Source organism: Aspergillus flavus, chromosome 1 (genome assembly GCF_009017415.1).
Source record: "Aspergillus flavus chromosome 1, complete sequence".
In the NCBI taxonomy this organism is placed as follows: Eukaryota; Fungi; Ascomycota; class Eurotiomycetes; order Eurotiales; family Aspergillaceae; genus Aspergillus; species Aspergillus flavus.
This window is the reverse complement of record NC_092406.1, coordinates 1,669,695-1,694,620: the sequence shown is the minus strand read 5'-3', so window position 1 is coordinate 1,694,620 and position 24,926 is coordinate 1,669,695. Positions and strand designations below refer to the sequence as shown.

The 24,926-nt window shown below is 48.1% G+C and overlaps 11 protein-coding genes across 11 annotated transcripts; 6 read left to right on the top strand and 5 right to left on the bottom strand.

Moving 5' to 3' along the window:
* Nucleotides 1-244: 244 nt before the first annotated feature.
* F9C07_638 (uncharacterized protein) lies at nucleotides 245-661 on the top strand (the record flags this gene model as incomplete). Its single annotated transcript, XM_071511458.1, has 1 exon — nucleotides 245-661. One exon carries the CDS (start codon nucleotides 245-247, stop codon nucleotides 659-661), a length of 417 nt encoding a protein of 138 aa, XP_071365604.1.
* A 163-nt stretch (nucleotides 662-824) lies between these two features.
* On the top strand, nucleotides 825-2,704 carry F9C07_1037183 (Carboxylesterase). The gene is made up of 5 exons (XM_071507397.1): nucleotides 825-1,044; nucleotides 1,108-1,152; nucleotides 1,210-1,303; nucleotides 1,354-1,723; nucleotides 1,775-2,704. Exons 1-5 carry the CDS (start codon nucleotides 987-989, stop codon nucleotides 2,423-2,425), a joined length of 1,218 nt encoding a protein of 405 aa, XP_071365603.1. The 5' UTR covers nucleotides 825-986; the 3' UTR covers nucleotides 2,426-2,704.
* Nucleotides 2,705-3,320: 616 nt separating this feature from the next.
* F9C07_2279031 (uncharacterized protein) lies at nucleotides 3,321-4,692 on the top strand (the record flags this gene model as incomplete). Its single annotated transcript, XM_071510346.1, has 2 exons — nucleotides 3,321-3,357; nucleotides 3,609-4,692. 2 exons carry the CDS (start codon nucleotides 3,321-3,323, stop codon nucleotides 4,511-4,513), a joined length of 942 nt encoding a protein of 313 aa, XP_071365602.1. The 3' UTR covers nucleotides 4,514-4,692.
* Nucleotides 4,693-4,796: 104 nt separating this feature from the next.
* F9C07_635 (putative nucleolar protein) lies at nucleotides 4,797-6,559 on the bottom strand (the record flags this gene model as incomplete). Its single annotated transcript, XM_041288712.1, has 3 exons — nucleotides 4,797-5,829; nucleotides 5,888-6,099; nucleotides 6,152-6,559. 3 exons carry the CDS (start codon nucleotides 6,557-6,559, stop codon nucleotides 4,797-4,799), a joined length of 1,653 nt encoding a protein of 550 aa, XP_041141267.1.
* Nucleotides 6,560-6,771: 212 nt separating this feature from the next.
* Nucleotides 6,772-8,099, top strand: F9C07_634 (ATP synthase subunit 4). Its single transcript, XM_041284266.2, has 4 exons — nucleotides 6,772-6,823; nucleotides 6,889-7,337; nucleotides 7,412-7,634; nucleotides 7,695-8,099. Exons 1-4 carry the CDS (start codon nucleotides 6,793-6,795, stop codon nucleotides 7,721-7,723), a joined length of 732 nt encoding a protein of 243 aa, XP_041141268.1. The 5' UTR covers nucleotides 6,772-6,792; the 3' UTR covers nucleotides 7,724-8,099.
* A 735-nt stretch (nucleotides 8,100-8,834) lies between these two features.
* On the top strand, nucleotides 8,835-11,163 carry F9C07_633 (uncharacterized protein). Its single transcript, XM_071511452.1, has 6 exons — nucleotides 8,835-9,481; nucleotides 9,544-9,581; nucleotides 9,603-9,743; nucleotides 9,861-10,167; nucleotides 10,359-10,423; nucleotides 10,728-11,163. The coding sequence occupies exons 1-6, from the start codon at nucleotides 8,912-8,914 to the stop codon at nucleotides 10,756-10,758; spliced, it is 1,152 nt and encodes a 383-aa protein (XP_071365601.1). The 5' UTR covers nucleotides 8,835-8,911; the 3' UTR covers nucleotides 10,759-11,163.
* A 1,498-nt stretch (nucleotides 11,164-12,661) lies between these two features.
* On the bottom strand, nucleotides 12,662-14,618 carry F9C07_632 (putative bZIP transcription factor; the record flags this gene model as incomplete). Its single annotated transcript, XM_041288713.1, has 2 exons — nucleotides 12,662-13,748; nucleotides 13,804-14,618. 2 exons carry the CDS (start codon nucleotides 14,616-14,618, stop codon nucleotides 12,662-12,664), a joined length of 1,902 nt encoding a protein of 633 aa, XP_041141270.1.
* Nucleotides 14,619-16,553: 1,935 nt separating this feature from the next.
* F9C07_631 (uncharacterized protein) lies at nucleotides 16,554-16,776 on the bottom strand (the record flags this gene model as incomplete). Its single annotated transcript, XM_071511451.1, has 2 exons — nucleotides 16,554-16,582; nucleotides 16,635-16,776. 2 exons carry the CDS (start codon nucleotides 16,774-16,776, stop codon nucleotides 16,554-16,556), a joined length of 171 nt encoding a protein of 56 aa, XP_071365600.1.
* A 2,299-nt stretch (nucleotides 16,777-19,075) lies between these two features.
* F9C07_1034757 (uncharacterized protein) lies at nucleotides 19,076-20,448 on the top strand. Its single transcript, XM_071507390.1, has 2 exons — nucleotides 19,076-19,740; nucleotides 19,807-20,448. The coding sequence occupies exons 1-2, from the start codon at nucleotides 19,209-19,211 to the stop codon at nucleotides 20,028-20,030; spliced, it is 756 nt and encodes a 251-aa protein (XP_071365599.1). The 5' UTR covers nucleotides 19,076-19,208; the 3' UTR covers nucleotides 20,031-20,448.
* Nucleotides 20,186-22,726, bottom strand: F9C07_1034691 (cysteine protease). The gene is made up of 4 exons (XM_041288714.2): nucleotides 22,207-22,726; nucleotides 22,038-22,126; nucleotides 21,074-21,925; nucleotides 20,186-21,021 (listed from the first exon to the last, which is right to left on the bottom strand). The coding sequence occupies exons 1-4, from the start codon at nucleotides 22,355-22,357 to the stop codon at nucleotides 20,587-20,589; spliced, it is 1,527 nt and encodes a 508-aa protein (XP_041141271.1). The 5' UTR covers nucleotides 22,358-22,726; the 3' UTR covers nucleotides 20,186-20,586.
* Nucleotides 22,727-23,095: 369 nt separating this feature from the next.
* On the bottom strand, nucleotides 23,096-24,706 carry F9C07_2060413 (CCCH zinc finger protein; the record flags this gene model as incomplete). The annotated part of the gene is made up of 5 exons (XM_071508647.1): nucleotides 23,096-23,667; nucleotides 23,761-23,813; nucleotides 23,865-23,976; nucleotides 24,031-24,606; nucleotides 24,661-24,706. The coding sequence occupies 5 exons, from the start codon at nucleotides 24,704-24,706 to the stop codon at nucleotides 23,096-23,098; spliced, it is 1,359 nt and encodes a 452-aa protein (XP_071365598.1).
* Nucleotides 24,707-24,926: the final 220 nt, after the last annotated feature.

The following is a 24,926-nucleotide window of genomic DNA, read 5'->3' as shown; positions in this document are numbered from 1 at the left end:
CTACTACCTAACCCCTGCAGGCCCCAAATCTGACAGTCATTGCCAATAGCACCCAACGGCACTCAATCGCCGCTTTTCTTTCCCCTGTTGCCTTCTTTCATGATTATAGAAGTCAATACATGGCATACAATTGACCCAAGCCTAGAATATCTCACTGCGGCTGCCTCTATCTAATGCTCCTACATAACGACGCCGCAAAATCGGTATAAATACGCGAATACTGAAGAACACATTGAAGCCGACCATGACTCCAACTTGGAACTCTATTCTAGTTACTCTGATCGCTTTATTTGCTGGCTTGCTTGCATTTTATCTCAACCGGTCCGATGGTTTGCTAGCCCCAAATAGTGAAGGCTCCGAACTTACTGTGGGTGGAAGACAATTGACCTCTCCACCAACCGTGACCGACCCTGCCCGAGATATAAAGTATCTTGGTAGCTATTCTTTAGGAGTTGAGCATTATCAAAACATTTTTAATGCGGAGGCACCATGGGGCAAGCGCCGCTTCGCACCGCCCATTCCGTTCCAGTACGCGAGGGGATCGGTTGTTGATGCCACACTCCCTGGAGCTTGGTGCCCACAAGGGATTGGAGATGTGCTCCCTTTCACAAGTCGGGTTGTAAGCATCAGTGAGGATTGCTTGAGCTTGAGGGTTGCTTGACCGACCGTTACCAGAAATGATGCGAGGTTACCGGTACTGGTGTGGATACATGGAGGTAAAGTGGTGTTCACCATTGCAAATAGAGCACTTCTAAGAATACACTAAGTTCCTGATGCATACTGATGTGTTTTAGGTGGTCATGCTCTAGGTTCTGCCTCTGAGGTCTTATACAATCCAGACGGGTTGGTAAGGCAATCTGTTGCGGATGGCCAGCCACTGATTTACGTCGCCATCAATTATCGCCTTGGCTGTAATGAATTCTATCTATTAATTGAAGATATATCTAACTGTATACCTAGTTTTTGGCTTTGCAACAAGCAAGGCAATGGCTGAAAACAAGCAGACGAATGCTGGTCTTCGTGACCAGCGGGCAGCTTTGGAGTGTATGTAACTATCTTCCAGTTCTCGCCATATAAATATAAGGTATCTCACACCGTGAATTTTAGGGGTCCATGATAATATTGAAGTCTTTTGTGGAGATCCACAACGAGGTAATGTGATCTACTAAGTGACGGCTTCCAGTTGTAGCTGACTTCAAGCTCTACAAGTGACTGTCGTGGGACAAAGCGTGGGCGCCAGCGATATTGGTCTGCATTTGACATCATTCGAAGGAACAAAAGGAGTTCCGTTTCAACAAGCAATGTAATACACTCGTGAGAAAAAAAAAGGGTTGTGCTGATTTGGAGTTGTAGCATGATGTCGGGTGGGCCAGGGTTGAACTTTAACACCAAGTCAGACTTGGTCGCAAACAACACAGCAGCCATCGCGAGAAGAGTTGGGTGTGCTGAAGAGGGCGAGGATCAAACTCTAGAGACCCTGGAATGCTTACGGGATGTGCCCTTTGATGTTTTGACGAACCTCTCTGTAACGGCATCTCGAACAGCCCGCCCACCGTTTGGCGAGGGCTTTTTCTTCCCGACCTTCGATGGTGACTTCATACGTGACCGGCCTTCTCAGCTCATGCGCTCTGGGAAATTCGTGAAAGGGATACGGCTGATCGCATCCTGGGTGACAAATGATGGCGCCTGGTATGCACCGCCGTCGACTTCCACAGATCAGAAAGTATTAGACAGCTTTGGCCTGTGGCTGTTCAACCTGTCTAATTCTACATAGGAGAAACTTTTGCAATTATACCCACTTGAAGACTTCGAGCATCTTGTACAGGAAGAATATGACGGCCCTATCTCTGCACAGTACTACCGCGCAGCACAGATGAACAGAGACATTTGGTTCACCTGCCCCGTGCTTGACTTTGCATGGCAATACCTCAAAAATGGGGGTGTGAAACCATCGCAGGTTCGGTTATACGAGCATAACTCCACAAGATTCACACCCGCATTCGAGATGATGGGCGTTGCAAGGTGGCGTGTTGCGCACCTTAGTGATATTCCCTATGTGCTGAACGTCCAGCATCTGGAAGGTGGTGCAGACAACTCAGCTACCGAGCTCGCGCTGGCCAGGACCATGAGTACATCCATTGCCAAATTCGTAAACAGCGGCAATCCTGAAGGTTATATTAATGGCGTTGAGACATGGCCTGCTGCCTTCTTTGATGTTACAAAGGAGAATTTGCAGAATGATTTCCCGGCAAAGCTTTCGTTGCAAATCTTTGGTGGCCCCTATGGCACCGCGCCAGTGACTATTGCCGAAGGCCGTCAGCATGATGCTAAAAATGCTATTGAGGACGCGGTGTACTGGGAGAATCTGTTCGATCGATGCAGATTTATCAATAGCGGCAAGATGAGAGAAGAAGCGGGAGTTTGAGAAGTGAGCTGTTACAACTGAGGGCTCGATAGACTATCTTGGGTCGATGCTCAAAGGGCTGGCCGTTCGCCGGCCAGCGTTGTCAGAACAAAAGCTTACAGGTTTAGCTTACGGCATTGAATTGCGTACTCAGCCTAAGTTGGTACTATATGGTTCTTTCCAACACAAAAGGAGTGGCTTGTGTTTCAAAGCATACATACGTACATCATGGACACAATGCCTCTAGCGGATATAGGGCGTTATAAAGAAGACATGATTGTAAGTGCAGGAAGAAAGAAGGACCCAGGAAAAGGAACACACGGGAAAGTTTTTTCTTTGGTACCCTCTTTTACCTTTCTATTTCTATTTTAATATTAATTTCTTTTTATTTACTTTGATTCATTTTATTTATTTCATTTTATTTAATTTTTTTGTTTTTTGAAAAAATTCTTAGTTGGAATGAATAAAGTGAGACAAACGTCCAGGGGCAGGCCTATCAGAGGACAAATGAAATTAAGATTAAGAGTAATACCTCTTCAGTCGATTGGCCGCTACCAAAGAACTGAAAGAAATCTCAAATGGGAAGAATCATGGAAGATCAGCTTCTTCTTCCTTTTCCAAAAATAATCCAGTTGACTGGTGGGATGGTAACGGTGGCAGTCCGTCTCGGCCTTATCGCTAGGGCTGAGCGTGGCATACCGAAAACGGAAATGCAGCCAACATCAACCATGCCGACTGTGGAAAGCCACCACTCGCCGACCCGCTTAGATAGACTGAATTCCCCTGCAAAATTCCAGTCCGGAATGATTCGGTTGCATCTGGTCCTGGACGGAGTTACATTTGCTTTTATCTCGCTATCGGCCCAATCACTCCAGCGTTCCTTCCTTGGTGGTCCATACTCATGTTCACTGAGGTTATGGAAACCGAAAACTGTGGTCCTTCAAATACCAGCTGTATCTACATCTCCCAACTCAGCCACCATTCACTGAATAATAATAATGTCTTTATCTCTACTCATGACATAGTTCGCCAAGTCGCTCTCTAATCCCACACTCGTTTGACTGTCATCTTGTCCTTCGTTTTTGTTCTCAGCCAACATCGCCAGCCACTTAATTCCGCTTTACATGAAACATCTATCTATCTAATAGTCTTAATACTTTTGCCCAGTCAGCTACCACGGGGATGTTGCAAACACAACTGCCAGCGGCAATACACGCTGGACCCCCATCGCAGACCGTCGAAACGGAACTGCCTCCAGCTAGACCAACAGCACCAGACCCCTCACATCGATTTTATAGATCGATAGAAAGCGTCAGCCGAGCCGACTCACCCAATCCCGAAGAACCAGCATCGGCAAACGGAGACGAATCCCAAGCCTCCATAGAAGACACCAGAAGAGGAGCCCTACACACCCTCTCACTCTGCAAAAGTGTCATCACAACGCTCGAACTCACCCGCCTCCGCAAGTCAAGGACAGGCATCTTCTACTGGCTCGCCTTCTGGGAGCGACTCTATTCACGGGGCTTCGCACGCTCCCTCGGCTCACGAGTCACTGCTGCCCTCACAAAAGTTGACATCTTATTTCGCACTGTCGCAAACGAACTCCACCAGCTCACCCAGCGAATGGAATACGCCATCGCACACGCCCCAACCGAGAAAGACATTCTGCTTATGCTGGAGCAAATGGAAGATGAAGTTGGCGTGCGACGCAGACGGCGACGCAAGAAGGCGCAGGCCATTTTGAACAAAATGCGTGTGCATATCGAGGGCATCCCCGTCAAGGTGAGCGATGAGCTCTTCGATGACATGAAGCGGGGTGTCTTTGCTTTAGACGTCTTCTGCGACTATCATCCTGGGGATCCGGTGGCAGAGGAGCACGAGTCCATGTGGCCTGAATATTTTGTTGAGCAGTCGGGGGTGGGTATGGTTGCTGTTTCACCTTATCTTTATCGCCAGTGGCAGCAGGGAGAGGCGTCGGCGGCGGCGGGGTCCTATATGCCTTTGACGAGTTATACAGGGAATAATGCTGAGGTCGAGTATCTGGAGGAAGAGTATGAGGTGGCTGACAATTGGAGGCCTGACGATAGTCGGTCGGCGAGGCGTTGGTAAGATCTGATTTGGGTGGCTTTTTTGCTGTTCTTCTGGAGTTGGGGGTTATGATGTTTAGATGCTGGGACTTCTTTGTGATGTTTCGTTTAGATAGATCCATTATTCTAGTTAGCTCCTTTTAGGGTAAGGTGGTCTATTAGATAGACTGAATGGTAACATAAGATTTCATCATTTTCAACAGTTCTAATTTGTAAACTTATATTCGTTGTATGTTAATCAAACCAGTCCAATTATATACGCTAAAGAAGAAAATGAAAGTCTACCTGTGCATTGCGCGTAACCCTTATGCAAAATCCCATAGCCCTCTGACAAGACTCCCCGGTGCGGTATCCACGCCCCCGTCCTCTTCCAACATTCGATCGGTAAATATCCGCTTGGGGATGTGATACTCAATAACAGGGATCCGCTTCATGGGCTTCTCCTCTGTCCCCAGTTCCGCTTGCACCATACCCTGGTAGGTATAGTCCAGGAAATCTTCAAGGTTATAGAACTGTTTCGTGAATTGCTCGGATATGATGCGTGCAATCGCGGCAACGTTGGGATGGTAGTGTTGTTGGAGGGAGTGGATCTCCCATAAACTACTCTCTATGGCCTTTGTGCGAACCGGATCCGGCTCCTCTGAATCGTACGGATCGTCCATGCCCTCAGCTTCCAGTTCGGCTTTGGCTTCGTCCTTGATAACGCGGTGAAGCATGAAGGTGCAGGTGGGGTGGGATTTGAGGAGGTTGTAGATGAAGGGGACGATCACAACGATGGCGGTTGGAGGGGCGTTAAGCGCAAGACGAGAGAGACGCTTGATGAAGCTGGCGATCAGAGTAGCCGGTAAATGGGTGGAGGCGAGGAAAGTGTTCATCAAGCGGAAGAAGCGGGAACGGTGTTTGGAGTGGAGCAGGTCGGCATCGAGTAGCGAGTAGAGCTTTTGGTAGAACTGTGGGTAATCCAGGTTCTTCTCCTGGATGAGGTAGAAGAGACCGGAGAGGGCGAGTAGGGAGGTTGCGCCGCCGACGTTGTAGGAGTCTGTTAGGAAGTCCATGAGCAGTTCGGGACGGTTGAACCAGGGCTCGATATTGTGGACCATGATGCGGAGGAGGGTTTTCCGTTGGGATTCGGAGATGTTGTTTCGGAGGACAGCGAGCCAGGCATCTTGGGCGCGCTTCTTGTGAGCATTGACGGAGACGAGCTTCTTGTTCTTTTTGCTGGATTTGACGTAGAAGTTCTCGAATTCGTGCTCCGGGCTCGGGATCGTGTCGCAGGCTGATAGTATGGAGATGAGGATATCGAGGGTTTTTGTGCTTTGTTCCGTTTCTGCGATATTGCTGTGGGCTTGTTAGCACTGTTTGGGACTTGTAAAGGGGGTGTGGTGGTGTGGCGTACGCAATCTGCGTGAATGTATAAAACCGCACGTCTTCGTATTCCTTTGCGAACTTCATGAGGAACTCGGTCCGCAATGCCTCGCTGTCGTCGGTTGCGACAACGGCTTCAATAACGCTCTTGAACAGACCAGATAGCCAAACCTGAGTGTCATCGCTAGGGATATGGGTAGCACGCTCGCTGATCATGCGCATACAGAGAGTGAGGGCTGTGAGCTGCTTGGGGTTAGCATGAGTTGGGGTTGGGAGCCATCTGGGAGCGACGGACCTTAGCAGACGTATCGCCCTCACGCAGTATGGCAGAGAGCGCCCTCTGATATTCGCGACAGCGTTCCTTCAACCATGCTGCAATAATCTTCTCATTCTCTGCGGCTCTGTTTGTCTCCGCCATATCTCCACCGGCAATCAATCTGCTGAACACTCGACAGAGGGATACTGCGACGGCCAAATTTGGATTGGTAGCATTGTCGTCCACATTGAGCATCGAAATCAGCTTGGCGATGTTGTTGTAGTACTTTCGCGACTCGGAAATCTGTTCTTCCAATTGGGAGATTTCGACCATGACATCTGCGCCATCGTTCTCTGCCACTGCACGGCGTTTCGACGACGGGACACCGCTCTCTTTGACGCTCTTTCTTTTCTTGGAGCTTGTAGCTCCGACCGTAGGGGCGGGCATTGTGTCCGAAAATTTTTATAACGTAGTCCAAAGGGAAATCGTACGCCTTTTGGTGCATTTACTCTTCTTCAAACCATGAATTTTTGGAAATTCCTCGGTTAACGGTTTTTCCGATCAGCCGCGCTATACTGAAGTAGGCTAGTGTCTTCCCGCACCGCCCAAACCATCCCGACTTCAAGTCTCCTCAGTTCCGTTCATCCATCACATCTTGTCAAGGTCTTCCCATCGTTACAATGGCTTCGCGTCTTGCTAAGAGCGCCATTGGTATGCCTTACACAACTCTATACGGCCCCGTCGAGCACTCGATTTTTGTCGCTAACCCCAGTTAGGTGCTGCCCGGCTCCGGCCGACCGTCTCGCGCAACGTCGCTCCCATCGCCAACCTGACCGTGTCTCGTTCGGCCTCCAACGTCCCTACCGAGGACCCCAAGAAGAAGGCTCAGTCGATTCTCGATGCCCTCCCCGGCAACTCCCTGGTCTCCAAGACCGCTACCCTCTCCGCCGCTGCCGGTCTCTCCATTGCCGCTATCAGCAATGAGCTCTATGTCATGAACGAGGAAACCGTTGCTGCTTTCTGTCTTCTCAGCGTTTTCACCGCCGCTGCTAAGTACGGTGGTCCCATGTACCGTGAGTGGGCTGAGGGCCAGGTCCAGAAGCACAAGGATATCCTGAACGCTGCCCGTGCCGACCACACCAACGCTGTCAAGTCGCGTATGGACAACGTCCAGGAGCTTGCTGGTGTTGTTGAGGTCACCAAGCAGCTCTTCGCTGTTTCCAAGGTAAATCAGCCTTGCGTTATTTTGCAATACGTTAGGATTCCATGAAACAAGGGATTGCTGACGATTGACCAAAGGAAACCGCCCAGCTTGAGGCTCAGGCCTATGAGCTCGAGCAGCGCACTGCCCTTGCCCACGAGGCCAAGCAGGCTCTCGACTCGTGGGTTCGCTACGAAGGTCAGGTTAAGCAGCGCCAGCAGCGTGAGCTTGCCGAATCTGTCATCGGCAAGATCCAGAAGGAGCTTGAGAACCCCAAGGTCCTCCAGCAGATCCTCCAGCAGAGCGTTGCTGATGTTGAGCGTAAGTAACAGATTTAACCTGCTTTTGCCGGTTCGCTTCAGTACTAATTTAGATTGATAGGCATCATGTCCTCCTCCAAGGCTCAGTAAATGGACGTTGCATGAATAGCCTCGCTATTAGCAATATGTATAAATTAAAGATCTGTTTCCTGTGCTACATTAGACATACCAATACGAGTTCCTAAGCAAGATAGCTAATGCCCTAATGTAAAGCGGGTTTCTTCCGATATGTTTGAAAATCTTCCGAACGCTGATTTAACAAGGGATGGGAGACCAAGGCGCCCTTGTCTTTTGAAAGCTCAAATGTTTAGTGTTGGCCATGCACCGGATGCCCTTTTCAGACTTAACACTGGTTATCTTACATGTCTACTGTTCGGGGTTTCTATTATTATTTTTGTGCAGTTTGATTTCCGTCTCTTCCGTTTTCATTGTGCGTATACCACAATCAATGATATAAGTGGAAGTGAAAGAGACCGTCCCGAAATATAACAAAGCAAGAAGTAACTGGTATATTTTCTGGATTTGGACTAACCTTATATTTGGTGAGTCTACGGAGGCTTGATTGTTTTATGGATGGCCTTGTGCTGGATGAAACAGGAAGGTGTGGACCACCACTTAGCCTGCATAAAAGGCCTTCGTTGCATGCCTGCTGACAAACCCACTCAATAATGCATGCATTTTTAAGACATTGAGACGTCATCGCATCAACTATCTCAGAAGATAGCCCATTTCGGTGGAATATCCTTCATTGAACCTGGTCCGTTTATATGCTTGACTTTTAGACCGAATCCTCGGCGATACAGAGAGATTGCGGTACAATTCATCGATTGTATACTACAGATACATACAATCAAGGGAGATCTACATGAGTAATCCGCGGGGTAAAAGGCTTCAACTGCGTAACCAAGCGCAATGGATGCGAAAAGCATGACCAGACTCATGATATGACGGCAACTGGGGGCCAAGACGGCCAAAGCAGAGATGAAAGAAAACTAACTTAAAAATATCATCAATTGTCCTTGTACGAGGTTCACCTCTGACACTGCCCCCCAACCCCGGCGCTTCTGCCTGCCTACTATTCGACCATAAGGCTGAGGCTCTTTTTGGCCCATGTTTGGCATGATATTTCAACATCAACTGTTCCCCGGTTTTCTTCCTGCTTGACATCTTACTCTCCACAGTTACCAATTCCTCAAAAATTAAACGCTGCAAACAATTCGGGTAGAGTTCCCGAGGTCCGCTCCGCAGTTCTCCGAGCGATCAGCACGCGCAACGAAAATGCCTTTGCGAGAGATACTTCATAAGAAGGACAGAATCAACGATACCAGTGGCCAATATGCGGCTGGTGTCCCTTCCGCGTTTCTGAGCCCGGTGCCTCAAATCATTCGATCTGATACCACCTCACATGAAGTCGTTACCCCACCCACCTATGATGGCGATGATGTCTACCACCATCAGAACACACATCTTGAAGTGTCGCCACCTAGCTCTTCCTCGCGCCGTCGGTCGCTGAATCCATTTAGTCGCTCGAGAGCACCATCTGAGTCCCTAGGATCTCCGCCGTCTCAACCGCGCGAAACAAGGCTATCGCAATTGCTCCACCGTGATCGGCGGAATTCCACCGCTACCTCGACCAATATCCCGTCAAACCTTCCGCAGATAAACAATGAGAAAGGCGACGAGCAGGAGAGAGAGGCTCAGTGGGAGAAACGAGCAACGGTCTTAATACAGCGCAATCCAAACCTTGGATCTCCATTATCACCTACTTCGCCGGGCTTTGGAAGAAATAGTATAGAAACGCGGTCAAGGAGCTCTAGTCGAAGTGGTTTAAGTGACCCTCAAGGAGATGTAAGAGATACACGGCGGTTACGGTTGTTGGTTGCTACTTCGAAGACTAACGCCATGCATAGGTTAACATCCAAGAAGCGATTCGGCTCCATGAAGCTGGAGGTAGGGAAAAAACCATAATAGAGACACTCGCAGACATGTACATACTAACACAAGTTACCCTGGCAGAACTCGAGAAATCAACGGAAATGTTTCGTCAGTTGGCAGATCCTAACGGCGCAAATAACGCACTAAGCCAAGTACTATACGGCCTCGCACTAAGGTAGGAGCTACACAGCACTTTAGGTTCTTTTGAGACCCTCCCATCAACACCCTACCTTTCAGTGCTTCCTTGTACTCTTCTTAGTGCCAGAAACGTTCTAAACAGATTTATCTCCAGGCATGGTTGGGGATGCCCCAAATCGGAAGAACAGGCGGTGACCTATCTCTCGGCTGCGGCATCAAACTCGGCCTCGATTGAGTCCCAGGCTCTCCAAGCAGGCATGAAAAAGGGTGGTGCAGCCAAGGGAGAATTGGTCCTTGCTATATTTGAATTGGGTAACTGTTTCCGCAACGGCTGGGGAGTCAAGAAAGATCCTGCGGCAGCGCGACAGTACTTCGAAACGGCCGCAAACCTAGGTGACACTGACGCCATGAATGAGGTCGCGTGGTGTTACCTAGAGGGTTTTGGCGGGAAAAAAGATAAGGTGCGTTTGATTGCGTCGTGCGCATCCTTCTAGCGAGGGTACAAACTCGAGAACTTTTGCTATGCCTCTCTCGGTCATCATGGTCTCGTTTCTCGGGCATCAATACTTTGCGATTCGCATCACTCTTGCGCTTGGTCCTCTTGGGAACTCTTGTTTGTTCAGTTGACTAACCCAGTTGCGTCAATGTTTAGTTCGCAGCTGCTAAATATTATCGATTGGCCGAACAGAAAGGAAGCAAATTAGTTGGGAATTCTTGGTATGTTAGGCCAACCTTTACTTAATCTTTTTTTTTTTTTTTATTTTTGGATCTTGGGCGTTTCCCCTGCAAAGCCCATCAAGAATGTGGTGGAGTGCCGCCTGTATGGATTCGCGCTTCGCTATCACCTGCAGATATCATGTCAGGGATCAGCGGTAGCGCTTCAATCGATAGGCTCTCATTGCATCTTTACAACTGCGCCATGCAAACCGCTCGCACGCCTGCAACCAACCACAATGCCCACCCATACCGACCTATGAATTATTCGAATTTTAGGCTGACATGCTCGTTACTCGAATTACAGGATTTGGAAAGAGAAATACGATCCCAAGTGAACCGAATGCCCCCGGTACCTTACAGCCTCGTTCCACCGAGAAACCCCGTCTATGGGCCCGTCTCTTTGTTCATCAGATGACTTTTGACTACATCATTGGAGATAGAGTTATCACTCAGCTACCGAGATCAGCCAGCCAGACGTCCTCGCTCATAGGATGAGTGGGGAGATCATCGCCCTAATGATGGGGACAGCCCGTAAGAAAGCACACTTCACACCTACCTTTCACTTCATTGCTATTCACGATCCATACGGGGTACCACAAACGGAACGTGCCAGTATGATCTGACCTTTAACCAAGTGATTTGCAGCGATGTTGATGACCCAATGCCAGCCTCATTTTGATGGCAACCCAATCTATACCATCAGTACTTTTGCTTAGTGTTTATTTTCTGACTATTTTTTATTTCACTTTATTTGGTTTGTCATTTTTCGATTCCCTGTTTAAATTAATTGATGTAACATTGACCGCCATACTTTTGTTGTATTTGTCAATCTACTGGTTGTTTTCCTTTTGCATAGATGCCTTGTATCCTTATCGTGACCATTAGTTTTATGACCTATTGCTGGTGGGCTTGTGACTGATGGAGACTACGCGCCCTTCTATCTAGTATTTTGAATAGATTCTAAGATCTTGGTCTGCAACAGTCAATTTTTATATATATTCGTGCTGTACATGATTTCTGGTGAGTAGAGGGTAGTAGTGTGTAGAAGTTGAGATTAGGAATGACTCATAGGGATCAGATTAAAGGTAGGTGGGGTTTATGTATGGCTGCATATAAAGATGTCATTGTGGAGTGCTTGTACATCTTCTGCAGTGGTAAGGAAGAGCAAGTACCCTTGCGCTGTACTGATACCTACAGATTCAAGATCTCGAAACTCAGGAGGATGTGAAACTCATATCACCATCAATTGATCCAAGAGATTAGAAGTATATGCAATGCAAATCATGATTCCATATTACATAAAATTGATTGACAAAAGAAATGTAATTCAAAGGAATGAACCGGGCCAACGCCCAACAGTAAAGCCATGTGCAGAAAAAAAGGCCCCTCTGAGAGGAGACCCGTATAGAAGTATTTGACAAATGAAATAAAAAGACAGAAACGAAGCATGCAAAAAGGGCCACCCATATGTCGTGGCCCAACTGTCCAGAAAGCATCATCAACATAAAACATTAACAGGCATTTTTCATCGTAGAACATATCAGTCATATCAGAATAATAATCGTAACAAGATAACCACCCTTAGCCCAGTTCAGCTCACTCGCAATGCAACCAAACGCAAAATATAACAAAAGTAAACAATATTTCCTAAACCATAATCAATGCAATGCTCATCAAAAAGGTCGTTCTGTGGGACCGTTTTGCTGTTTTCAGACTGGAAACAGCGTCCAGCGTTAAATAAGATCATGCCTCCCCGGAAACTCATAAACAAAATCATGAAAGAAGAAGACGCAAGAAGTTTGAGTATACATAGATGCAATATGTTTCTGACTTTCCGTGAGATTCATTCCCAAACCCAACCCAAGAAAACGGTAAATCATATATACGCCGAAAATTCCGAAGGAGCGCGAAAATATAAACACATCGCTAAATTGTGAGACGAGGTCAATGAAGAGCTAGTCGGTTAAATATATCCAGTCGAAGTAAATGGTAAGCTGTCTATGCATGCATATGGCTAATGTTTGGTTTAATCGTCGTATATCCGTAAAAATAAAAAAGCGCTAGAGTAAACTGGTTTGCAAACGAAAGAAGACGAGAGAGGCGAGAAGAAGCAGAGGAACCGACGTGGACGTTTTGCTTTGAAGGAAGGAAGGCTAGGCAAGGTGGCTTTCTCTGGATATGGCGAGGAGAGTTGAGATGGATGGTGTACGGTGACTTCAGTCTTGTCGGCTATGCTACTTAAGACTGGCTGAAACCGGACTGTTCTTCCTTGACGGGAGAAACACCGTATTCCTGGACCATCCGTCGGAAGTCCTGGATTACCTTTTCAGGAACCCGATCCCACATGAGTGATCTCGAGTAGACATCAGAGGTAGCTTTGTGCGGCATCTTCTGCGCAACATTGCCCCGCATCGCAGCCAACGCTTGTTGGAATTGGGAAGCCTGTTGCGGCTTGTATTCAGCGCCGTTGTCATCATAAGTGGTCAAGGAGTTGTACTGGTCAGCATTGAGCGAGAAGACCTGTTCCTGTTCCTGCGCCTTGGTAGGCATCGCCAACGAGTCGTGGAGCTCATCTAGGTTGGACGAGGGGGCAGTGCCCGCAGACATCTGAGCCATCTCCGCCCCACTGATGGTTGTTGGGAGCGGGCCAGCCGACGCAGAAACGGCGGGCTGGTTCGAAGGCTGTGCAAGTTCTGGTGGAGAAGAAGACAAGACGGCCTTGAGGACGTTGGCAGACTCCGCGCGGTATTCCTCCGATAGCTGCGGAATAGCGCGAGCAGAAAGAGAAGTACCGTTGGAGGCGATGAAGGCACCAAAAAGAAGACACATGTAGAAAGCGTTCCAGCTGAAGGGGTAGTCGCTGTTCGCAGATTTCTCTGTGCTTCTCTCGTTGGCAGGAGCGCTAGTAACTGGATCAGCATCGAGAGAGAGACTGTTGACCATGGTGAGTTCTTCCCAGGGAGTGTTGTCCATGGTAAGGTTCTCAAAGTCAGAGAAGTCAGTTGCCATATTGGAGGCAGAGGATCTGGCATGTCTTTCAAGCTTCTCCACTGTTTCCTTGAGGATGTTATTCTTCTTGCGAAGCTCGGCTGTCTCCAGGGTATGAACCCGGATCAGTTCCTCCTTTTCCATTGCCATGTTGTTGAGATGGTGGTAGAGCTCCTGCTGCGCACCGAACAATTCATTCTTCTCGCGCATAAGCTCAGCCTCCCGTAGCCTCATGTTCTGCAAGTCCTCCTCGAGGTCGTTGATGATCTGGGTAAACTGCTTCTTCTCTTCCTCCAGCTTTTCAGTATGCAGCTTCTTCCGTTGGCGCGAATCCAAACTAAGTATAATTGTTAGTGAACTTAAGTAAGACAGCCAGCGAGGGTTCTACTTACGCAGCTTGACGGTTCCTCAGTAACCGCTTCTGTTGCTTCAGTTCCTTGATCTCCTCCTCATTGGTCGACTGGGCGATTAGCTGGTCGATGTTGCTTAACGTCCGCTCTGCTGGGATCTCGAAACGAGCGTTCTTTTTCCGAATTCCATCCCGTCGGATACTCAAGGGAGAGCTATTCCGATAAGTAGGGCTCTTGGTGGTGCGAGAAACAGCATCCGGCATGTCGGTGGATGCAGGCATCCATCCTTGACTGGACTGCGGGGACATGGCCACAGCACCGGGAGGCGCAAAGGCCATCCCAGGGCGGTAAGACATGGACGGGATGTTGATGGTGCTCACCGGACCAACAGCACCCCCGGAGAACGGCGCCGACGAGCCGTTGTCTAGGTCCGATGGGAAATGATGGTCGTACATGGCGGTGGGTGTACATGAGCCAGTCTCCTTGGCCAGCGCCCAAGATGCCTGCTGGCCATACGCGGTGGCTGGGTGATGAGCACCGTCCAGTCTCATGAAAGGATTCGGAGCGGACTCGAAAAGATGATGGCCGACATGGGAGTTATGCCTGGATTGGTTGCTGTGAACGGACTGGGAGAAGTCGGACCAGACTGAATCACGATGTGAGAAAGCGTCCGGTGCATGATCATATGAAGAACGCCGGTGGTCGGCAATGGAAGATGAAAGTTCGGGCGACGTCGAGTCGAGAATCTTATCATCCAATACACTCATCTCGTCTTCCTCGGGAAATGAAGGCTTTGCGTCCAAATTTGAAGGAGATTGTTGGTAGAAGTCAAATGACGGTTGAGAATACCTTGCCATGACTGTGAATATGTGTGTATATGATAGAAATGAAGAATGAAAAAGGTTGTTTGGAGACAAGCGCCGTGATAGTAGTCAAGAGGCGGTGTGTAATCCGATTGTACGGAAAAAACGTGCGGGGTTTTTTATTTGGGTGGTTGGATTGATGATGAAATGAGGACAAGTAGAGATGAGGGAGGGAGTCCAGATGATTGGATGTAACGGTATAGACGATGAAGAAGTTTATAAAAAAAGAATAAGAGTAGAATGTAGGTAGAAAGTAAGGTCGGTAGTGGAGGAGAAGAATATGTAGAAGAGGAAGTAAGGTGGTAGTAGTCAAGTGGAGGAGAGGAAGAAGGTCGATTCTTGTAAAGGGGAAAGAAGAGGTCTCTTGTGATCAGGAGAAGCCTCTTTACTAAAAAAGAGTTTGAAGCTCAGATCCGTTGGATTCTGGAGGAGGGAAGGACCAGATGAAGAGGGAGGGGGAAGTCCATATATCTTTCGGGATGATTCAGGGAAATCGTGAGAGTGCCTCAGGTACCAGTGTATGATCTGATAGAAACAATAAAAAATCCAAAATAAAATTAAAATAAGAAAATCAAAACAGAAATAAAAATAAAAAAAAGAAATAAAATAAAAGAAAACAAAATAAATAAAACCAGTAAATAATATTAACCATAAATCTCAATTCTAATTCAACTTTCTCGATTGCTCCATAGAAATCTCTCCCAAAGGGAATTCCCCATCGGCCCTAAACACAAAGGGCCCATACTCCCACAGAAAGTCACTAAACGCTGCTACCAAAGACATGAGTAGCTTCCAGCGGTCAGCGGAAAAGCTAAAAAGGCGAGGCGACGATTTCTGGCTGTTCCCGAGATTAACGAGCACCGGTCATTGGATGCTTCGTTGGGCAGACGTGCAGCTGGCAGGGGAACTTTTTTCCTTTGGCACCGAGAGCCTGGATGAATAAGCACGCGTTACTCATCAGTCCTTTTGTCCTGGATGAATAATGACTCTGACTGATTGATACTTGCGTCTCCCGCGGATTACTGTGCCCGTGGAAGTCACTTCCTTCCTAGATGTACCGACTGAGTACTCGGTCAGGACCTGGCGGGTAAAGAGAAGAGAGGGAGAGGAAGACTCGGATTCCCACAAACTAGCAGCCTGACAAACTAGTACAAAGAGGGTATAGCAGTAATACTCAGTGCCTACTACCAGTATTCTCATGTGTAAGCAATACCCCTCCATGTAAGCAATGCACCACTACTACATTGCTCTTTATCCAGAGTACAGAGTATGTACATTGTATGTACAGATACCTATACAGAACTTCACTCTGATATCACATGTATGTGTGTACTCTGTGCATGATAGTGTAGAGAGGTTTATCCTCAGTTTCTCTTCCACTGAGCCCCTCGTTTCTGTCTCTGAAGGCAACTTCTAGCCGGAATAGCCGATATCCTGATACAGGTAGTTCTCAGGACCTGCTAACTACGGAGTAGTATGTAGTCTTGGTATTGGTACCTCCAAAGTAGTCGGTATCCGAACCATGGAATGACCGCCGGTGGGGCCGAGAACCATCGTTTATCGATAGCCTATCGAATCTTCTTCACTCACACAGTCCCCTCAACAGTCATCTAGATGGACTTCTCTTACCCCCCCTCCCCATCCCCCTTCCCCCCAATCCAGTTGACGGAACGGGGCCTATCCGTTCAAGTTTCACTCTCTTCAATCTGTAGGTACCAGATGCGGTCGTACCAGCCTGACTCAGGCACCGCAAGTTCCTCAGCACAAACAAAACAGTATGATTGGTAAGGTACGAAACGAGTCTTCAGCTATCCGAAACCTCCTTCCCTCTACGAAGCAATGAAGTACTATAGGTACCTGAGCCCGTTTGCCTACATATCTTGGGTTTCTTGGCCCTGGTGATGCCCAAAAAAGGTCTGTCTGTGCGCATCACCACCGTCCCATCATCCCATGATCGACTTTTAGAATAAGATTGGCTTGCGGGTTACATGACGGTACCATGATACATACGTCTACCCGTCCGAGGGTAATAACCCTGGGAGGGAGGGGCTTTGGCCATGATCAGATGGACAAGAATGTCATACAATACTGTATCAAGAGTCCCATCATTCGGTCGATCACAGCCAATCAATCTCATACATAGTGTGACCATTGTGACGAGCTGGAGGAAATCATTTCCAGCTTCATCAGCAACACGTTGGTGATACTCAAAGTTGAGCTGCTTTAACGAGTGACATCATGAAAGTAGACTCCTCAGATAGATCAACTCTCCCTACATGACTGCTTTACAGAACATATCCTTGCCTCCCTGCTGCCTTCATCTGTGGTACAGTAGGGCCGGGCCGGTGGAAGATCCAGTGATCCACCCGATGAGGGAAAGGCCCTTTTGCTTTTTCGGTTAGTCCGCAGGTCACTGACGCCCGTTCCGTCAAAACACCCGTGCTTCCCGCACGATTCGAGCGATGACAGTACTCCGTATGTACCGCAGAAGCAGAGGCATGCAGAAAAGCACAGACAGATCAGATTGGACGATTCCGAAGATAACCAACGCCCGGCCAGAATTATGTAAAAAGCCATAACAACGATAATAAGGAAATATACATGAAACAAAAAAAAACAACGATAATGGAAATAGAATCAACCACGACAAAAAGGAATAATACCGATAATTCTTGCCTCTATAGGCGATAGCCCCTCCCCCTCAACGATTCAAATGAACCGGAGGGCATCGCGATCGCATCACGGAACAACATCAGCGGAACCGACTTTTGATTTGAAAATGGGGCTAACAACCGACTCGACATCGACTCATCCTCGATGCTAAGTCAGCAGCTCTGAATCAGGTAAGGCATCATTGCTTGGGATTCTGCGGGGAATCAACTCTCCAACGGAAGTACCTATAGTAGAATAACGGCCAAACTCGCGCGATATGGTTCTCATGCAGAGAAACAAGGCGAGCTTGGGTTGAAGCTCGCTCTCTCCTCCCCTTGGTCAATGACTAGCTTAGAGCTGTGACCCTGGTTTCAAAGCAACGGAGCGGCCCTTATGCAGTTTGAGACCAATCCTTGTAATTAGGTACGTTGTACTTCATGATAGACAGACAGACCTTGGATTAGGGTTGGAGGGGTCGCAGAGTCACGTTCTCCTATGGCACTTTGGCGTTGTTATCCCTTGCGTTCGTTACCTAATCCCTCTCCTACACTAAACAATCTACTATTTAAACTCAAGCAGACTACTACTGAATTGCCAAAGTCAATTGACATCATAGTTATCCTCGGATTATACTACAAATTCCCCATCGGTATCAATTGCATCCGTTCCTTGCAATCGCATATGACTCATAGTGAAAATACCACTTTTCGGCCGAAATCGCAAAAACAATTGCAAGTGAGAATAGTCTGCAACCGAATAGCAACTTTTGACCACCCTAAGGGGAAAACGTGTTTCCTGAAATCGTCTATCAGGTAGAAAATAGTAAGCAGAGCGGCGATCCACAGATCCTCCTCACCCATTTTCTTTTTTGTTCCCTCATTTACCTGGAACGAAGCCACCTACTGTACTAGCACACGACCTAACAGGAAAGTCAACGCTACCTATAGCATGGGCAGCCTAAGGTACTAGCTAAGGCCGACTAAGGCAGTGCGATCCACAGAGGATACAGAAGGTTCCCTTCAATGAGACAGAACAAAGAGGATGAGCTGACCCACATCCCCCAACGCAGTAGGTATGACTCACTCCAGATTCCCCTTGTGGTCTTCTCGAAGCACCGTCTGCTTCTCTGGACGATTTCCCCTTCCGGTAATATACTACATCATGGCTGTTTCAGGTTTGACGGTCCTCTAGACTCGATGGGGTAGTATGTGTACGTGCGTGCATAGCTATGGAGAATAGGAACTACTAGTTTAGATGTAGGTAATGAGGCAAGATGGTGAGGAAATAGCACGCTGCTGCCACGTTGCTCTGAAAACAATTGTCCGAGCTTTTTTGGCCTCGCACGGTTGGGGTGAGATTACTGAGGGTGTAGGCTTACTCGCGATAATCGCGTGAAATGCGTATGGAGGCGTTCAAAGAAAGAAATCAGGAACAAATTAGGTGAGAGGAAGGCATTGAAGCGTCGAGCACCATCCCTACGGCCGCTGCATGCAGCCGGCCATGTTTGTTCGAATTCTTCGTGCCAAACTGTCGGAGTCCATAATGAGGATTGATATCCAACATGCAAATCAGGAACCGACAACAAAGGCCAGGTAGGGATATAGAAACGGAACGAACCCAATCGGATACTAAGCCCTGCTCTTTGAAACATAGCAGAACTCGACATAGGCAAATCATAATTTACCCTTGTACCAACTCGTTCAGTCGTTCAGTATACTGTACCACTTCTTCGTACCATCCAGGAACACTGCTGGGTTACATGTGACTCGGATGCGATGCTATTTTTTCTTCTCTTCTTTATTTGTCATCGATTAATCTCCGTAACTACTACCCTGAGCCGGAAGGAGAAGAAAAAAGGAGAAAAAAAATTGGAAATAACTCTTAGCCTTCCAGTTTGGGCGTGGTATGTTCCATTAGGATGACGATGCAGAAATGGCCATCCTGGCGGTGAACAAGAGCGTTGACCCAATTGTAGGGCACGATGCAAAGTCGGTGGAGTTGCCCGCAGTCACTCTGCTATACTCCTCCCGTGACTTGCTCCATAATAGTAGGCAGTCGCAATTTACTACATGCAAGAATTCATCATTCTGGAAGAAGGTTTCGGACTCCCCCCTTTTTTCCTTTTTTCGCCTCATTGCGACAAGACCGAATCAAACGGAGACGGCGCCGAGAAGGTCGAGAGCCAACTATACCGCTGATACCGACATTGTCCACACCTCGCGGTTTCTCTACCTTTTTCGGGGAGCTTACGGACAGGTCCAGTCAAAGGGCACCGGTGCAGTGGGTCCAGAGCGTTTTTTGACTTTTTTTTTATGCTCGGACTCGTGTGCATGGTGCAGTTTGTTGCCCAACATGGGAATCTGCATACCATGCTTGATCTACAGTATTACTATGCTTTTCGACAGCAAGCCACCGAGACCAGGAGTATGGAACCGTGGAGATAAGATACATTACTCAGATGTTAGTATGTGCAAGAGTGAAGAATACTTGATTTTACCTGTCAGATGAATCTTACTTTAGTAATCTCTAGGGTCAGAGAGGCCTAAAAGGCCAGGAAACCCTAAAAAAAACGTTCTGATCTACGGAGTACATCGGTACAGACGGCGGTCAACGTTGACCACCAGAACATGTCTCTCTCTGAAGCTGATATCATTAAGTCAGATATTAACACAAGCGAAATTAGCACTGTGGATCCTAGCAATATTCTCGAATGTCTCCCTATCGGATCCAAGCTCCATCTTCCCCAGAAGCTAACCACGAATATCTCATCGGTTCGACGAAATATCGGTGTTGAAGGAATCGTTGCCATTGGCCGGTTGGCATTTCCTGACCCTCCATGATCTGATTGGACCAATAATCGTACAGGGGGTCATCAGGCACAGACGGTGATCAGATCACCATGGGATCCTACCTACCTTAGGACTTGCATGGGGACGTCCGGGTAGACTGACACTCAGACATTTTCTTGGGCGAGTGTGTACCTTGCCTATGGGGTGCAGCAAGAGTCGGAGTGAGGGTGTGAGTCACATGGTTTGACAAGTTTGACAACTTGTGGCACCACTGGTGATGCCTCAGAACACGCAGATTCGGGATTATACTCTGTTTCATGTTTTCTCGGAGCAACACTGACGGGCCTTACTGAGTTTCAACTTACCGCATTATGTGACTTCTCTCCTGCGAACCAGCAGAGGATTTGCTTCGGTGAACCTGTGGTAAAGTCTCCTAGACCTCCTTTGTCCTTCAGATATGCTCTATGACGGAGAATAATGTAGATCTGCAACTATCGTATATTTCTAGGATTGGCCACTTGTTACGCAAGAACTCCCATCGGGTCCCATCGTGGCAAGACCTCTGGTTCCTGATTTAGAATATCTCGCACCTCCTTTGAAACGAAGCGAGAGTCAACCACTACCTGATACGTAAACTCGTCCATCCACTCATCTGCCATGACAAACCACCCCTTGTCTCCCACGGCTTCACCCCAGGAGTTCTGCACCCGCCATCGCACTGGTTGGCCCTTCTCGACATGAACGCCTGTCAGCACCATCGCATGGGTCATGGATGACTCGCCGGTTTTCAGTCTTTGTGCCTTATCCATGCGCAGTGTGGTGTTGAATCCCAATCTGACGTCCAGTAGCCACTGATCCATCACCCCAAGCTTGGCATCGTAGAATTTTCCAACATCGCAGCCAAAGAAAACAGGGTGCCCTGCACGAAGCATTGCAATCGCAGCGGCTTTGATCGTCTGGGGATGCGTTGGTCACCGTTGAAACACAATATTCCCCATAGGAACTCACCTTCATGTCCACATTGACGTACGTGATCGGACGTCCTCCCACCACATTACCCAGTTTATCGACTGTCAACAGTCGGCTGTACTCATTCCGCGGATCATTGACCAAGCTCAACATCCTCCGGGGATCAACATCTCCTCGGGCCAGTTGCGCCGAAGCCTGTCTTGCAAATCCCTGCGGGCTGTCGTATACTTCCTGAAATTTGCCATCGGCATCATAGTACTCCCAGTGGAAGGCCTCCTTCGGACTCGGTGGCGGGCCCAACATGATAGTCACCAGGGAGTGGATCTCTTTTAGAAAATCATCCTTCTGTCTCGCCAGTCTCTCGGGCTGACTTTGCGCCAACCGCCGCAATGTCAACGCATGCTCGCGTAGCTTCACCGTCACGAGCCAGTTCATCTTCGCACTGTTCTGGGCACTAAAGTTATCTGGGTAGATGTCGTGAGGCACCAAGCCATACTTGCCCACCAGGTTCGCCACCATATCCCATTGGCCCCCGTCTGTGACGGGGTCCTCAAGCAACTTCTGCACCAAGCGACTGGACAAATCCTCCTCCGCAGTCTCTATGATCTTCTCCATGAACCAATTGGCCTTCTCAATCTTATCCCAGTAGAACAAATACGCCTGACTGAGCTCAAACTCCTTCAGATTATACTTCTTCATAAGTGGCACGCGGAAGACATTCGTCGCCGCAAACAGCCAGCAGCGGCCTGACGAGCGCTGATTCGTGATCGGGGCGCCTTCCAACGGGATCTTGACATTGAAAACCGGCCTATCCACAGCCTGCACAGCAGACTGATTGGCAAGAATCTGCGAATAAGGATTGGTGGCGAAGCTAAGAATGGCCAGACGATTCTAAGTAAGAGCAAACCGAATTAGAACATCTAGCAATCAATGCAGGATTCCAGTGATCCCTATCCTATATCAACGTCCAAGATATAGGGTATGTACAACAGTATGTACACACCTTGTCAGAACTCAGAAGAAGTTCTTCCCAATCTTTCAGCTGCGGGATCGCGAGACTCTTCGCCCGGTCTTCCGCATTGTACGGAGGTGCTAATTTGATCAGCGCCCATTTGTAACTATTTTTGTAACTTGCTTTGGGCATGGATAGAACAAGGGACAGGGTCATGTACGGGCCTCATGCTCATCATGGGTGTCCAAGTTGCCTCCTCCTCCTCCTCCGGATGCTATCTGCTTCAATTTCATAGTCGCCGTTGTTGCGCAGGCGGGCTTTTCGTTACTTTTCTTATTGGCAGGGGCTAATTTCGAGTTGTTGGAGCCCATCTTGGGTTGCAGATCGGGTATACTTGTGGCTAGAAGAGCTATGGGGTATATTTGGGATATCCTTGTACGCTGGGAGAAGCAATTATGGCCTTACGGTACAAGTCAAGTTGGGGTGGGGAGGAGGTGATATTTATAGAGCCAGTCTTATCTCAGGATGCGGGATAAGATGCAACTTAAGCTCCATGCAGTTGAGAACCTTGCGGCTTGGTCACGGGGGAATGCCGTTAGTGTTTGCGTGATTGGAGAGGGTTGTCACACTCATGGTCACAGGTTTGTCCGCGGGCGCAAGGTGGAAAATTTATTGCATAGAAAATAAGGAAGTGCCATTACCATCTTAGGATCTATTCCTGATCTCTAGTCAAGAGTACCGAGTAATACTACAGTCCCTCTTTATCACTTGTAAATCGCCACCCATGCAACAATTCAAACCATCGTCGAGCCTTTTCCACCCACCAGACAAATAGACAAGTCGTGAAACATGCTGTATGGGTATCGGTAACTTCTTTCGCGAGCAGAAAACTTCAGTTCGTAAGGCATAAAGCAAAAAAAGCCAAAAGCAGATAACCTCCTATTTACTAGATTTTCATTCGTCCATCATCATCTTGTTCTTCTTTTCCTTTTCTTTTCATGTTTTTTTCTGTTTCACTCATTTTTTCTTTTCATCTTCCTTGTTGAGACCAAACCGAATCCTCAATTACACTATTCTTGCAGCTATGTGCAGTTAGTGGGAATGTACAGTTAGAAGTGGATGAAGTCCTGCTGTTGCGAAAGATCGTTACTGCCGTCTCTTTTTATGATGAGTTCCGGCTCATCCTCGTCAAGATCGTCTGAGTCAACATCATCAGAATCGATTTCATCGTACTCTTCATCCTCGCTAGAGGCGTCGGAGTCATCGTCATTCGTGGCATCGACCTTGTTAGCACCAGTATTCTTCCGAATCTGCCCTGCACGATCAACATGGGGCAGGCGACAACGTTTCTTGTTGCATACACCCGTGTTGGCATAATCAGGACATTCATGTACATGTCGTTGGTCGCAATTAGCGCCTTTTTCGCAGTAGCCCAGATTTGCAAAATCTCTGCAAACGGGTGCACCAGGGATCAACCGGATATGGGCATATCGGCACTCCGGGTTGGAGCAGCGACCTCGGAGGAAATGCATACAAGTAGGGGATCTGTGGGGCGAAGGCTCATGGGAAAGATCGCAACTTATACCTGCGGTGCAATCACCAGTTTGGAGGAAGTCTTTGCACAGCGCGACCTTATCTGGGTCATGAACATATAGACAGGAAGGCCCTTTGTAGCAGGTACCTAAGAAATAACGTTTCAATCAGCACACTTTTTGTAGGCAAAAACGACGTCGAGAAATAAATTTCAGGTTTGTCGAAGGGAAATCATCGTTACCGGTCGTAGTGAATCTGCGGCAAAGCTCATTCTTCTTAGTTGCGTTGGGCTTCCTGTACTTGTTGTGAGTGTCCAATCCTAGGATGCGAGAGCAGTACAATCACCTTTTCGAAGTAACCGCACCAAGGCGATGGAGGTTTCCATTTTTGCTCCGAACAAAGGTAACGCCGGCAATGGTTACTCTCTTTGGGGTGTTATTGACAGTATTCGGATCATCTATTAACGGTAAGCCAGCCCGCTTGGCCAGTGTGGCAGCAGAGAAAGCCGCACCAGACACTCTAATCAATTTACTACCACCTCGTGAGACACGGAAAGGTATATCGTTGAGGTAGACCTGATACTCCGCCGACGGGCTCGGAACAACCTGGGGAGCCGCGGAGCCGGGATACTGCCTACCGACACCCTGCGCGTATCTGAGTACTTTGGCCTGCTCGATCTCTGCTTTCTTCTTCTCCTTGGCCTTGCGACTCTCTTCCATAGCCTTCGCTCTCGCCTGCGCTTCTTGGTCGTAAATGGCAGAGTTGATCAACTGCATGTGTCGATCGCGCTTAGCAACCCATCCATTTGGCGTTGTCGATCGACTCTCACTATCAACATCCATCCCAGAGTTAGTAGAGGGTGTCGTCCCACCTGGAGTCCCTGATGTTGCTGTGTTATTGAGAACGAGTGTACGGTGTCGGTGAGGAGCAGCGCCACGGCCTCGCCCATACGGTCGTCCGCGATATGGCGCCCAACCGGGACGCCCTCGAGAGGGTACATGGCGTGCTACATAAGGACCTGATTGGTAATCACTACCGTAAGATGTGGATGTTTGGGGGTTTTGGGTCTTGTGTCTATTGATCTGGCCTATCTGATATGAGCGAGCAGAATTATTATTAAGTGCGCGTCACGTATGCTTACCAGCAAGCTGGCTGATCTTGGCCATGAGGTCCTGATCTTCTGTCATGGTGACTAAAGAAAATGGCTAGCATTCACCGTTAGTATACCACATGCAAAAAGTTTGCTCTTTCCTTTACAGCGTGGTCAGGAATGTGATGAAGAGTAGTGATTGTTAATGCTAATGCAATTGGAAAGGTGATTGACCTGTGGCGGGTGCGGTCACGTGGGGTCCAAGGGTAGCTTGAATTAGATCACTCTTACAAAGACCTCATCCATTAGTTACTCGA

Coding starts and splice junctions, on each gene's coding strand:
- F9C07_1037183 (XM_071507397.1), top strand. CDS start 987: ATGGCTGAAAACAAGCAGACGAATGCTGGTCTTCGTGACCAGCGGGCA. Junction 1,045..1,107: donor CCAGCGGGCAGCTTTGGAGT/GTATGTAACTAT, acceptor CGTGAATTTTAG/GGGTCCATGATAATATTGAA. Junction 1,724..1,774: donor CGACTTCCACAGATCAGAAA/GTATTAGACAGC, acceptor AATTCTACATAG/GAGAAACTTTTGCAATTATA.
- F9C07_634 (XM_041284266.2), top strand. CDS start 6,793: ATGGCTTCGCGTCTTGCTAAGAGCGCCATTG. Junction 7,338..7,411: donor AGCTCTTCGCTGTTTCCAAG/GTAAATCAGCCT, acceptor GATTGACCAAAG/GAAACCGCCCAGCTTGAGGC. Junction 7,635..7,694: donor GAGCGTTGCTGATGTTGAGC/GTAAGTAACAGA, acceptor TTAGATTGATAG/GCATCATGTCCTCCTCCAAG.
- F9C07_633 (XM_071511452.1), top strand. CDS start 8,912: ATGCCTTTGCGAGAGATACTTCATAAGAAGGACAGAATCAACGATACC. Junction 9,744..9,860: donor CTATACGGCCTCGCACTAAG/GTAGGAGCTACA, acceptor ATTTATCTCCAG/GCATGGTTGGGGATGCCCCA. Junction 10,424..10,727: donor AAATTAGTTGGGAATTCTTG/GTATGTTAGGCC, acceptor CTCGAATTACAG/GATTTGGAAAGAGAAATACG.
- F9C07_1034757 (XM_071507390.1), top strand. CDS start 19,209: ATGGCCATCCTGGCGGTGAACAAGAGCGTTGACCCAATTGTAGGGCAC. Junction 19,741..19,806: donor GATACATTACTCAGATGTTA/GTATGTGCAAGA, acceptor AGTAATCTCTAG/GGTCAGAGAGGCCTAAAAGG.
- F9C07_1034691 (XM_041288714.2), bottom strand. CDS start 22,357: ATGGGCTCCAACAACTCGAAATTAGCCCCTGCCAATAAGAAAAGTAAC. Junction 22,127..22,206: donor CCATGATGAGCATGAGGCCC/GTACATGACCCT, acceptor TGATCAAATTAG/CACCTCCGTACAATGCGGAA. Junction 21,926..22,037: donor TTCTTCTGAGTTCTGACAAG/GTGTGTACATAC, acceptor GCTCTTACTTAG/AATCGTCTGGCCATTCTTAG.